At 45.7% G+C, this 13,859-nt stretch overlaps 1 protein-coding gene and 1 long non-coding RNA gene across 5 annotated transcripts in view; one reads left to right on the top strand and one right to left on the bottom strand.

Moving 5' to 3' along the window:
• The window catches only part of AK9 (adenylate kinase 9), an 824,487-nt gene that overhangs the window by 538,270 nt on the left and 272,358 nt on the right, over nucleotides 1–13,859 (top strand). For all 4 annotated transcript variants that reach the window (XM_069234515.1, XM_069234516.1, XM_069234517.1 and 1 more), the window contains one exon: nucleotides 8,542–8,760. In XM_069234515.1, the coding sequence (XP_069090616.1) occupies nucleotides 8,542–8,760 (219 nt within the window). The remainder of the gene's footprint in view (nucleotides 1–8,541; nucleotides 8,761–13,859) is intronic.
• The window catches only part of LOC138295903 (uncharacterized), a 419,369-nt gene that overhangs the window by 295,336 nt on the left and 110,174 nt on the right, over nucleotides 1–13,859 (bottom strand). The window lies entirely within an intron of this gene.

The raw sequence follows: 13,859 nt of genomic DNA on the forward strand, positions 1-13,859 counted from the left end.
GGTTCTGAGTTGACTACAGAGGGCTCAACAAAGTCAAAAAGATTGATGCTGTCCCTATACCTAGGGCAAATGAGCTGGTAGATACACTGGCATCTGCCAAGTATCTAAGCACCTTTGACCTTACTGCAAGATATTGGCAGATCAAACTGTCAGAGGATGCAAAACCAAAAACTGCATTCTCAACCATTGGAGGGCATTATCAATTTACTGTTATGCCCTTTGGTTTTGAAGAATGCACCTCTCACTTTCCAGAGGTTGGTGAATACAGTCATCCAAAGTTTAGAAGCCTATAGTGCAGCTTTTCTTGATGAATAGCTCTTTAGCTCCACATGGGATGACCTCCTGGTCCATCTGTGGAATGTTTTGGAGGCCCTGCAAAAGGCAGGCCTCACTATCAAGGCCTCTAAGTGCCAGATAAGGCATGAGAAGGTTATATATCTGGGCCACCTGGTAGGTGGAGTCCAGATTCAACCACTACAGGGGAAGATCAAGACTATCTTAGGCTGGGCTCCCCCTACAACACAAACTCAGGTACTACAGGAGGTTCATTAAGAATTATGGCTCCATTATAGCCCCTCTTTATGACCTCCCATTCTAAAAGATGTCCAAGAAAGGTTTATGGTCAGCTAGCTGTCAAAAAGCTTTTGTAGACCTTACACAGGCCATGTGCTCTGCACCAGTGTTAAAAAGCCCGGATTACTCCAAGACATTCATTGTCCAAACTGATGCCTCAGAGGTATGGGTGGCGGGAGTTCTTTCTCAGCTCAGCACTGAAGGCAAGGATCAACCTGTTGCTTTTATCAGCAGAAGGTTGACCTCTAGAGAGAAGCGTTGGTCAGCTATAGAAAGGGAGGCCTTTGCTGTGGTCTGGTCCTTGAAGAAGCTGAGGCCATACCTGTTTGGCACTCACGTCATTGTTTAAACAGAACACAAGCCCCTTGTATGGCTCAAATAGATGAAAGGAGAAAACCCCAAATTGTTGAGGTGGTCCATATCTCTACAGGGAATGGACTTTTGAGTGGAACATAGACTTGGGAGTAGCCAATCCAATGCAGGTGGACACTCCAGATTTTTCCACTTAGACACAAAAGACTCATCTGAGCAAGGTTAGCCTTCTTGTCCTTCGTTTGGGCAGGGGGTGTAGGAAAGTGCCCTCTTTCTTGGCATGGTTACCCCCATTTTCTGCCTGTTGTCTGTATGTGTGACTGTGTTCACTGGGATCCTGCTAACCAGGACCCCAGTGATTATGTTCCCTCCCTTCTAACTTCGTTGCTAGAACCTTTTCACCCCACATTTAGCATACTGGTACTACCATGTAAGTCTCAGGTATATGGCACATAGGTACCCAGGGCACTGGGGTACCGGGGGATCCCAATGTCCTGCAGCATGTAGTATGTCACCCATAGGGAGCCCATGCAAAATATTCTGCAGGCCTGCCTCTGCGGCCTATGTGAAAGTGTGCCTGCACCCTTTCACTACCAGATCACTGCACCAGGTTACTGTAAGTCACCCCTATGGCAGGACCTCCTAGACCAGAGGGAAGGGTGCAAGCACCTGTGTGTGAGGGCACCCCTGCACTAGCAGAGGTGCCTCCACTAACTCCAGCTCCATTTTCCTGGACTTCATGAGTGCAGGGATGCCATTTTATGTGTATACCGGACATAGATCACTAACGACGTCCAGCTCCACAATGGTAACTCCAAACCTAGGCATGTTTGGGATCCTTAGAGCGCCCCCAGCATTGCTACCACAGTCTTCCAGGGTTTTCTGGGCAGCCCCAGCTGCTGCCACCCCTCAGACAGGTGTCTGCACTCCTGCTGCTTGATCTGCTCAAGCCCAGGAAGGCAGAACAAAGGATGTCCTTTGGGGGAGGGGTGTTATAACCTCTCCCTTTGGAAATAGGTGTGACTGGCTTGGGAGGGGTAGCCTACCCAAGCCATTTGGTTTTGTTTTGAAGGGCCCATTTGGTGCCCTTTTTGCATAAACCAGTCCACACTGGTTCAGGGACCACCAGTCCCTGCTCTGGTGCACAACTGGATAATAGAAAGGGGAGTGACCACTCCCCTGCCCATCACCACCATGCCCATCTTGTTTCTAAGGTGGGCAGGAAACTCTGGGAGCATCTGAGTGGCCAAGCCAGGCAGGTGACGTCAGAGCCCCCTCCTGATGGGTGCTTACCTGGTTAGGTGACTAGTCCCCCTTTCATGGCTATTTAGGGTCTTCCTCTAGGTGGGTCCTCAGATTCAGCTTGCACGATTCCAGCAGGACTCCTCTGCAACCTCTGCTTTGACTTCTGGCCCCTGGGACTGCGACTGGACCCTCCAGGAACTGACAAGCTGCAGATCCACGAGGAAGACTCTTCTGCAACATTGTATCCAGAGTTCCTGGCAGCTTTGCACCAGTTCCCTCGCCGTGCATCCTCAGAAGACTGCAACTCTTCAGCCTGCACAAGAAGAAGGAATCTCCTTTGGAGTGAAGGAGTCACTCCCCTGCAACTGCAGGCACCTACAACAAGCGATGACCAGCTGGGTGGATACCCTCTCCTGCTGAGCTGCATGGATCCTGCATCACAGGTGGTGGTCCGGAGTAGTCCTCTTGGTCCTCTCTGCCAGCTGTCCAGCTTTGGTGCAGGTAAGCCTTTGCCGTCCCACACAGGACAGTAGCCCCGTGCACCGTGTCTCTTGCAGCTGCCAAGGCTTGTTTGCATCTCCTTTAAGGGATCTTCAGGCGACATACAGCTCCAGTTCCCAGCACTCCTCCCTGCAAATCCCAGCCTCGAGCATCGTCTCCTGCGCCGTGAGATCCTCTTTTGTAGTGCTGCGTGGGCTCCTTCTTTCACCTTCTGTTTCCGCGTCCTGTGGAACTCCTGTGGGTGTGGACTCTGCGATGCTGAGGGTCCCCTGTGACTCCCTCTCCTGGGTTGAGTCCTCCTGGGCCTTCCTGGTCCCTGGCAGCACATCTTTTCCTCTAACCGCGAATTTGCCTGTGCCAAGGCTTGTTGGTGTTATTCCTGCACAGACACCCATCTGCAATCTTCCTTCTAGCATGAGACACCTTTTACATCCATCAGGAACTCTTCTATGGCTTCTGGTCTGCAGTGCTGACCTGTTCTTCTTCACTGTTGACCAACTCCTGCATCTTCAGTGTGAAGGCCCCTGCTCCTGCCCCCACTGGACTCTGTTGTACCTTCTGGACTTAGTTCCCTTTCTCCAAAAGTCTTCTTTCTTCAGGAATCCACTGCTGGTTTTCTTGCAGTCTTCTCTGGGTGTCTTCTTTTTCTTCTTTTCCTCCTTTTGGGTGGTTTGGAGAAAATCTAGTGTTTTACTCCTGCATTCCTGGTTGCTGGGGGGTACTGCGTTACTTACCTTTGTGGTTCTCTAGTACTCCCAGCTCCCCTCTACACATTTGACTTACCTAGGTTGGGGTATCTTGTTCGCATTCTGTTTTTTAGTATATGGTTTGTGCTCCCCCTACGGTCACTATTGGTTATTATTGTTTGCACTGTTTTCTAACCTTTTCTATGCCTATTTCTGATTGCTAGTTTATATATTTAGTGTATTACTTACCTCCTAAGGTGGGTAACATGTCTAGTATTTTGTAGTGATTTGTGCCAAAAATAAAGTACCTTTATTTTTGTACAATTAAGTGTTTTCTTTTATGTGTGTAAGTGCTGTGTGACTACAGTGGTATTGCATGCGCTTTGCATGTCTCCTACATAAGCCTTGGCTGCTCATCCACAGCTACCTTTGGAGAGCCTGGCTTCTAGACACTGCATACACTTCACTAAGAGGAGATACCTGGACCTGGTATAAGGTGTAAGTACCATAGGTAGCCACTACACACCAGGCCAGCTTCCTGCAGTTGGGGACATTTCTCTTTGCTTTTCCTCTTATTCCCCTGGTACCTCCTGTCATTGTCAAACTGTCATACTCAAGAGCAATGATGGTCGTGAGAGCACTAGAGTGGCCACAGCAATGAAGGTTCATCATGGGTCTTCACATGTTAGAATGTCTACTCTGGAGGTTGCCAGTCAGACTGGGTCACCTTCACAAGTTCAGTTGCTAATGCTTTCTACCAGCCTGATTCCTGAACTCATTCAATATAGGCAACTGAACCTTCCCCAAAGGTGTGTGGACATTCTGAAAGAAGTTAAATGTCCCACAAGAGCTGATGCCTTCAAATGCAAGAGATTTTGTATTTGGTGTGTACTAAGGAACTTCAATGCTCCTATTTGTCAAGAAAATGTGGCACTGTCTTATCATTAGATTTAGTCATGTTGGGGCTGTATTTCTCAACTGTAAATGTACATGTCAATTATTGCTGGTTATAGAAAATGTCCTTCACAACCCTCTTTTATTTCAAAGTCCAACCATTAAGGATTTATTAGATAGAATTAAAATAGTTTTCTTCCTACCAGAACACCTTTTCTCCTTGAGAGCTGGATTCTCCATTTGCAGTTATTCACACACTTCCCTACTACACGTGTCATGGAAAGCAACGTTCACTGATGAGCTCAGGATCTGCAAAATTCAGTCTTTGTTTCTGTGAGCCATATAGAGTGTTCCGTAAGAACAAAGTGGTCACACAGATAAACCCAAAGTCTCTTCCTAAAGTAATCTCAGATTTCCATTGTAATCGCTCAGTTTTTCTCCTACTTTTTCAGAATTCTGCTTCTTCAGCTGAAAAATCTCTTCATACAGTAGTTGTCAGGAGAGAAACAAAATTTGTACAAAACCACAGATGTGAGAAAAGCCAAATATTTATTTAATTATGCCCTCCTTCAATCAGTTTTAGCTACTTCAAAGCACTTTATTTCCAGTCACTTATATGTTTTTAGTTTATGGAAAATAAAAATTTAGGGCCTGATTTTGACCCTTGTTTGTGGCCCACCGTCCATCATGATGGGAGATCCTTGTGTAATCCTGTTAGCGTAGTGTGTGTTTCAGCTGCTTGCTGTTTAAATGCAGTAGACCTAACAGTATTATTGATGCCATCTCATGTCAACAGTACTTATGGAAACAATTCCAGAAGCAGAACTTTCTGAGTGGTGCCGGCCAAGACTTGTGATCAACAGGTTTCCTGAAGCTCACAACAGCAGATGTCCAACCAACTGTGTTACTGTACCATCTCAAGAACGTCAAATAATCACATAGATAATGGAAAAGAGGTTATCTTGTTTGAATCAAACTGTACATACTCCCAATGAGCCCAGAGAGCAAAGGGAATTAAACCACCACTAAAAGGGTACTCCAAAAATAGCATGTTTAAACCTGCTTAGCTTTTGGGAGAAGATCAGCCTTAGAAACGTTAATGCCACTCTAGCCACAACAAATACTAAACGGCAGATGCTGTCCAGCAGTGACTGTGAGAAAGTAGCCTCTTTCTAGCCTTGTTACCCCCACTTTTGGCCTGTTTGTGAGTGTATGTCAGGGTGTTTTCACTGTCTCACTGGGATCCTGACAGCCAGGGCCCAGTGCTCATAGTGAAAACCCTATGGTTTCAGTATGTTTGTTATGTGTCACTGGGACCCTGCTAGTCAGGACCCCTGTGCTCATAAGTTTGTGACCTATATGTATGTGTTCCCTGTGTGATGCCTAACTGTCTCACTGAGGCTCTGCTAACCAGAACCTCAGTGGTTATGCTCTCTCATTTCTTTCCAAATTGTCACTAACAGGCTAGTGACCAATTTTACCAATTCACATTGGCATACTGGAACACCCTTATAATTCCCTAGTATATGGTACTGAGGTACCCAGGGTATTGGGGTTCCAGTAGATCCCTATGGGCTGCAGCATTTCTTTTGCCATCCATGGGGAGCTCTGACAATTCTTACACAGGCCTGCCACTGCAGCCTGAGTAAAATAACGTCCACGTTATTTCACAGCCATTTACCACTGCACTTAAGTAACTTATAAGTCACCTATATGTCTAACCTTTACCTGGTAAAGGTTAGGTGCAAAGTTACTTAGTGTGTGGGCACCCTGGCACTAGCCAAGGTGCCCCCACATTGTTCAGGGCAAATTCCCCGGACTTTGTGAGTGCGGGGACACCATTACACGCGTGCAATACACATAGGTCACTACCTATGTGTGGCTTCACAATGGTAACTCCGAATATGGCCATGTAACATGTCTATGATCATGGAATTGCCCCCCTCTATGCCATCCTGGCATAGTTGGCACAATCCCATGATCCCACTGGTCTGTAGCACAGACCCTGGTACTGCCAAACTGCCTTTTCAGGGGTTTCACTGCAGCTGCTGCTGCTGCCAACCCCTCAGACAGGTTTCTGCCCTCCTGGGGTCCAGCCAGGCTTGGCCCAGGATGGCAGAACAAAGGACTTCCTCAGAGAGAGGGTGTTACACCCTCTCCCTTTGGAAAAAGGTGTTAAGGCAGGGGGGGAGTAGCCTCCCCCAGCCTCTGGAAATGCTTTCATGGGCACAGATGGTGCCCATTTCTGCATAAGCCAGTCTACACCGGTTCAGGGACCCCTCAGCCCTGCTCTGGCGCGAAACTGGACAAAGGAAAGGGGAGTGACCACTCCCCTGACCTGCACCTCCCCTGGGAGGTGCCCAGAGCTCCTCCAGTGTGCTCCAGACCTCTGCCATCTTGGAAACAGAGGTGCTGCTGGCACACTGGACTGCTCTGAGTGGCCAGGGCCAGCAGGTGACGTCAGAGACTCCTTCTGATAGGCTCCTTCAGGTGTTGCTAGCCTATCCTCTCTCCTAAGTAGCCAAACCCTCTTTTCTGGCTATTTAGGGTCTCTGCTTTGGGGAATTCCTTAGATAACGAATGCAAGAGCTCATCAGAGTTCCTCTGCATCTCTCTCTTCACCTTCTGCCAAGGAATCGACTGCTGACCGCGCTGGAAGCCTGCAAAACTGCAACAAAGTAGCGAAGACGACTACTGCAACTCTGTAACGCTGATCCTGCCGCCTTCTCAACTGTTTTCCTGGTGGTGCATGCTGTGGGGGTAGTCTGCCTCCTCTCTGCACTAGAAGCTCCGAAGAAATCTCCAGTGGGTCGACGGAATCTTCCCCCTGCAACCGCAGGCACCAAAGAACTGCATCACCGGTCCCCTGGGTCTCCTCTCAGCACGACGAGCGAGGTCCCTTGAATCCAGCAACTCTGTCCAAGTGACTCCCACAGTCCAGTGACTCTTCAGTCCAAGTTTGGTGGAGGTAAGTCCTTGCCTCCCCACGCCAGACTGCATTGCTGGGAACTGCGTCTTTTGCAGCTACTCCGGCCTCTGTGCACTTCCGGCGGAAATCCTTTGTGCACAGCCAAGCCTGGGTCCACGGCACTCTAGCCTGCATTGCACGACTTTCTAAGTTGTCCTCCGACGGCGTGGGACTCCTTTGTGCAACTTCGGGTGAGCACCGTTTCACTCTTTTTCGTAGTGCCTGTTCCAGCACTTCTGCAGGTGCTGCCTGCTTCTGAGAGGGCTCCTTGTCTTGCTCGACGCCCCCTCTGTCCCCAGACGCAATTGGCGACATCCTGGTCCCTCCTGGGCCACAGCAGCATCCAAAAATCCTAACAGCACGATTTGCAGCTAGCAAGGCTTGTTGGCGGTCTTTCTTCAGAAAAACACTTCTGCACGACTCTCCACGGCGTGGGGGATCCATCCTCCAAAGGGGAAGTCTCTAGCCCTTGTCGTTCCTGAAGAATCCTCAGCTTCTACTGTCCAGGAGCAGCTTCTTTGCACCCACAGCTGGCATTTCCTGGGCATCTGCCCATCTCCGACTTGCTTGTGACTTTTGGACTTGGTCCCCTTGTTCCACAGGTACCCTCGACTGGAAATCCATTGTTGTTGCATTGCTGGTTTGTGTCTTTCCTGCAGAATTCCCCTCTCACGACTTCTATGTCCTTTGGGGAACTTTAGTGCACTTTGCACTCACTTTTCAGGGTCTTGGGGTGGGCTATTTTCCTAACCCTTACTATTTTCTAATAGTCCCAGCGACCCTCTACAAGGTCACATAGGTTTGGGGTCCATTCGTGGTTCGCATTCCACTTTTGGAGTATATGGTTTGTGTTGCCCCTATCCCTATGTGGCCCCATTGCATCCTATTGTAACTATACATTGTTTGCACTGTTTTCTAAGACTATACTGCATATTTTTGGTATTGTGTACATATATCTTGTGTATATTTGCTATCCTCATACTGAGGGTACACTCTGAGATACTTTGGCATATTGTCATAAAAATAAAGTACCTTTATTTTTAGTATATCTGTGTATTGTGTTTTCTTATGATATTGTGCAAGTGACACTAGTGGTACTGTAGGAGCTTCACTTGTCTCCTAGTTCAGCCTAAGCTGCTCTGCTAAGCTACCATTATCTATCAGCCTAAGCTGCTGGACACCCTATACACTAATAAGGGATACCTGGGCCTGGTGCAAGGTGTAAGTACCCCTTGGTACTCGCTACAAGCCAGTCCAGCCTCCTACAGTGACCGCTTACTTGTAAGGTGTTTAAACATTATTTATAGGTTAACTGCTGAATTTGTTACTATATTGTATTACAAAATGTACTTTTTCTTTTAGGAGGAACTCCAGAGGTTAAAGATACCATTCATAACCATCAATGGTGCAAGAAAAGCTCACATTGTGCGTTACATCTTGTATGAGAAACTGAAGCATCTGGTGGAAAATCGTGCTAGTCTTTTCGAGAAGTGTTACCCAATAAGTTTAGAACTTGCAAACAAGATGCTGCATCTTTCTTATAAGCATCCAAGTACTTTTGGACGATGGGACCCTATCAAGGTATGTTTCAGAAGCATAGGTAAAATTTTTACTTTATTTTATGCAGTTAGGATTTGTATTGAATTACTGAATTGATGATCAGATCTGAATGCTATTGTATACGAATGACAAGGAACAAGACCTATCTAGTGTAATGATTACAGACGTAATAGTAACAAGGTGGTAGCCCATAAAGCTAATGGTATTGTATTATTGGTCAACATCTCTCATATTATTAACACTGGTAAAACATGTGTGGCCCTCCATATACGGTATATTTTTCATTTAGAGTCTCTACTTTCCACTTCCTGGCCTTGTTCCCTTTCGTCAATTTCAAGTATTTTTCAAAGAATGTGCACATAAAAAGAAGCCAGCCAAGATACTCCTTAAAAGTTCAATATTTTTCATAATTGTCTTTCATGTATGAGAAAGACAGAGAGCTGACATATCTCTTATTCATGGGTTAAAGTAGGGAAAAAACTTTAGCCAAGGATGAATGCCTAAGAAATACCCACAAATAATTACAAATATTTTATTCAACTATTGCATTGATCCATTACAAGCCCAATAATTATAAGTAATTGTAAGTATTTGAATGAGAAGATCCTCCCTTCTTTGGACTAGTCCTTAATTCACAAGTGTGTCCCGGCCTCTGAAGCATCCTTTTATGTGCCAAAAGAATTAAAATTTGTAATTCCTTCTCTTACCAGAGGGATGGGATAGGAGGAACCTTCTTCCACTGCAATTCCTATTTTTCCTGCCTATAACGAAAGAAAGTTTGGGATGCCAAGCATCTGCCTAATTAGGCATGAATAAGTTGGTCATTATGACCCCGGCGGTCGGTGTTAATATGGTGATAAGTACTGCTTACTCAAGCCAACCCACCAATGTACCACACCAATGTAACTGCCGCTGGGCTGGAGATAACTATACCGTCACTGTTCCGCCCGCGGGATTATGACCCCGCCTACCGCCATGGTAAGCAATGCCACGAATACCATGGCGGTAGGCACTATCAGTGACAGGGAATTCCTTCCCTGTCACTGATAGGGGTCTCCCCCCCCCCCCCCTTCAACTCCGACTCCAGTTCCCCACCCTACCGCTCCCTACCACTCCAGCCCCCTCCCCAACCCACCCCTACATTCATGCCCCCTTCACACACACATCCGCACATACTTTCACACATACATGCAGACATGCATTCACATTTCACAACATACACACACTCACATGTCGGTACATGCACACATGCATTCAACACTCACAACACACCCATTCACGCACACACATACAGCCATGGCGGTAGGCGGTTTTTACCGCCAAGGTGCTTATGAGGGCCTAAGTTATTTATTGTCAAGAACACCATGCTGTATGGTCTATCTCTATCTTCAGTTTGCCATTCTCTGTCCCAGTCTCTACAGAATGAAAGGCTGCCTTCTCCCCATTTCCTAGGATGAACCACCTCTTTCCTAGATAGTGTTGTTGCAACTGTGAATTGCTACCAGGGGTCACTAATGCAGGGCGGTAAGGCCTTTTTCTTTATGACTGAGACCCACTCCAGCACTCACTGCATTTAACTGGCCTGTCTTTCCACCTTTTCAGATTAGATAGGTAATACACCATGGATCTTGACTTTACCAGACAATCCAGTTTTAATTAATGTTACCTTTGAGAATTTATAACATTATGCTACTGGGAATCTCAGTGAACTGTACAGAGGGATTAATTGTGTTGATAAATGGTTAATGTTAAATTAATCAACGCATGCACACACACCGTACGGTAACAAAGGAGTAAACAAATGGCACAGGACTTGCCATATGAAATGGTAACGCCTGTGACCTGACCCCAAGAAGGCAATAGACAGACCTTAAGAGATGGGACACAAAAAGTCTGTGAGACAAATGGGGCATTCCCAGATGACCCTGAACTCTAATTCTAGTGGACATGATTTATGCAGAATCCCAACAGCCAAAGGTGAACTAATTGCACTTGATTGTGAAAAATTCTACCAGGGGTCACAATTACCGTGCATGTCTAGGCTATTTAGTAATGTGCAAAACATATACAGGTATGTTTTCCAGGCAAACTCTCCAAGATGCACTATTCAGCAAAGGGGACAAACCCATTCATCATTCCACAGTTTTAGACCACACAATACTGCTGGTGACAATGCCTTATGCAAACAGGGACATATGCACCAGACCTGCTGATATTACACTATCCTGGATTCAAAGATCTGTGGGTTTTGGCATATGTAAATGGACCAGCAGAGGGGGAATGTTTGTGGGTGAGAATTTTAAAGATGCAAAACTTCTCAACCTTCAGCACTTGACTCAATAATTTTGGTCCATTCTGAACAGTTTGTAACATGTGCAGTTTTAGTGAGAGCGGTTAGCTGCACCTAGAGAGATAATGTAAATGAACCAAAATCACATTTGGGGGCTGAGTTAGAGTTTTGCTGATGGGTTCCTCTGTCACAAAGGTGACTGCTATCCTGTCTGCCTTATTACAAGTTCAATAGGGTATAATGTACGTATCATAAGTTGGATCGGATAATGCACTTTTAATAAGGCAGACAGGATATCTGTCCCTTTGTGATGCAGTAACCCGTCTGCCAAACTGTATATCAGGCTCTCAGTACTCACCACATTGCTCACCCTGGGAACAACTAGAAAGCCAGTGCGACAATCTATTGCACCAAGTATGTTAAGGGTGGGATGGAACCCACTCAGCGTGCCGTGGAGCATAGTTTTTGGAAGGGATCTATGTTCCCAGGCTTTCATCCCTTCAGTCATGTGTGTGGCCTAATAATGTTTGACTTCACTCCCTCCCATAGCCTGTGTCTGGCAAAACTGAGCTCCTCTGAGAGTAGAAAATATATCTGTTTTTCTTTATTCACTGACATTTAGATTTGCAAATGATAATGTGTGATACATGTGAAGTTAGAGTGAAGACCATTTAGCTTGTACTAACATGTAGTTGTTTAGTAATGACAGATAGAGAATAGACCAGTGTCTTTAGTTATCAATCAAGGAGTTTTAGGAGTGCTAGGTTTAAATCAATTCAGTTTAACATATTACACCAGGTATTTCTCACACCATACAAATTACACAAATGTAATCCTAATGTGTTGAATCTATGCATAGGATATACAGGTGGTGGTGGTGTTACATGGTTATGGAGAGACCAGGAGGGGTGTTCTACCCCCCTCCCATGTTCTTGCCAGGAATTGACTGCTGGGTTGGGGCTCTGAGAGGTATAACTATCCCCACCCTGTTTCTCTGCAGTGTATAGTGTGGGAGGTAGGGTGGGAAGGAGCAGCCAGCTCCTGCTACAATCCCTCCCACAATCCCTCCAGCTCTAACAACAGAACAAATGAACCAGGATGAGGAGGTTAGAAGGGGGGGATTAGGATTGTTCCTAGTCCCCTCCCAATCCTCACTTTCTGGTTTATTTCACACAATTCATGTTGCTCGATATTTTTCTGTAGATGAGAGACGTTGTGAGAGAAAGGAGCTATATCAGCCTGTCCCCAAGATAGAGCCAGACAATGTAAGACTTTTTCTTAGGCAAAGAAAAAGTCTAGACGGCATTGTGCTCCTTTGTGGGGCACAGACAAACCTCCTCTTCCTTTCCTAATGTGTCTCATGAAGAGAGCTGCATTGAGCAAAGATGGAATTGTTTGTCTTTGTCCCAGGAAGTAGCCATAGGCCGTTTGGATTTTTCCATTGGCTAAAAAAAGCAAACACTGTCTGGCTCCTTGCTGGGCCACAGAATTTAGTCTCTGTGCCCAAGCAAATACCCAGATGCTGCTTGGATTTTTTTAATTAGGGTAAGAATAAAATCTAAGTAGCCTCTGACTCCTGACTGGACACAAAACTCTTTCCATACACAAGGTCTGTTGTGGAAAGACAAGCTATGTGAGATGAATGAGCTGTGTCTGTGCCCTAGCAAGAAGCCAGATGCTGTTTCAGTTTTTTGCATGGTCTTGAGTGTGCCAGGCAATAATATATAGTTTTTATGGATGCACAATGAGATCAAAAGTATACAAGTGTTTGACCAACCCAATGCCATTTTGTTTAAAAAGAACTCTGGTATAGAGGTATGAAAACACTAATTCAATGAAAGAGGTAAACTCTACTCCCAGATCTATTTTTGAGTACTTCTGTTGGAATGTATCTCTTTACAGAGATCCACATTCGAGCTCCTTGACAAGTTGACATTAACTTTCTTCATCTAAAGTGGTATTCCTAGTAACCATAAGCATGCTAGTTAGCTTGGTGCTGTCTTATGTTATGAACTTTACCTGGGTTTCCTTTCTGAACATCTAGACCTTCACCCATAACCCTCCTTCTATCCCAAGATCATGTCTGACCTCTCTCTCCAATTAATTGTTCTGCTGTCCTTAGTGCAGTGCCCCTCTTCATTTGTTACACGTTCCTCTTTGTGCCTGGATATGAACAGAAAGTGATGGTTTTCTGTGATCTGATTAGGACCCTTAGTGTGCCACTTCCTTCTTTGTCACCTTGAGAATGGTCCACAACCTAAGCTAGCCTAATAAGGCAGACTCTTTTAGTATCTCCATGGCATATGGCTCATCAGAAGTAACACTTGCCTCTTTCGTCCAAGATAGGACCACTGGGAGGTGGCAGCACTCTGGGCTAAGAGTCATTTGGAGGGTAGCTACCTCGCCCACTTCAATACCTGCATCAGGCATTATACACATGATTTAGATTGCTCCTCTGCAACATTTGGAGCAGCTGTTCCTTATGAAGGTTCTGTTCTGTATGATATAAAAGTCACATGGTTGTCCGTGCTTTAGATTCTGTGACGCTGACCTTCATGTTTATTAATGTCTGGGAAAAGAAAGAAAGACAAAGTGTCCTACGTTACTGCTTCCCACATCTGCTTCCCTGTGAAGACCAAAGGTGTATTCGACTAAACATTCAATTTCTTTTTTATTTTGCTTGGACTTTTTTTTACAAGGCTGGTACCCTTGAAATGTTTTTTCACACTCTTACATTACCATGTACTGCCACTTATATTCCAGCCCTGCACCAGCAGGATTTGTTGATACATGTTCTTTCTGGTAGAGATTCCATCTAACCAAAGATTCC

This window comes from Pleurodeles waltl, chromosome 5 (genome assembly GCF_031143425.1).
Source record: "Pleurodeles waltl isolate 20211129_DDA chromosome 5, aPleWal1.hap1.20221129, whole genome shotgun sequence".
Lineage (NCBI taxonomy): Eukaryota > Metazoa > Chordata > Amphibia > Caudata > Salamandridae > Pleurodeles > Pleurodeles waltl.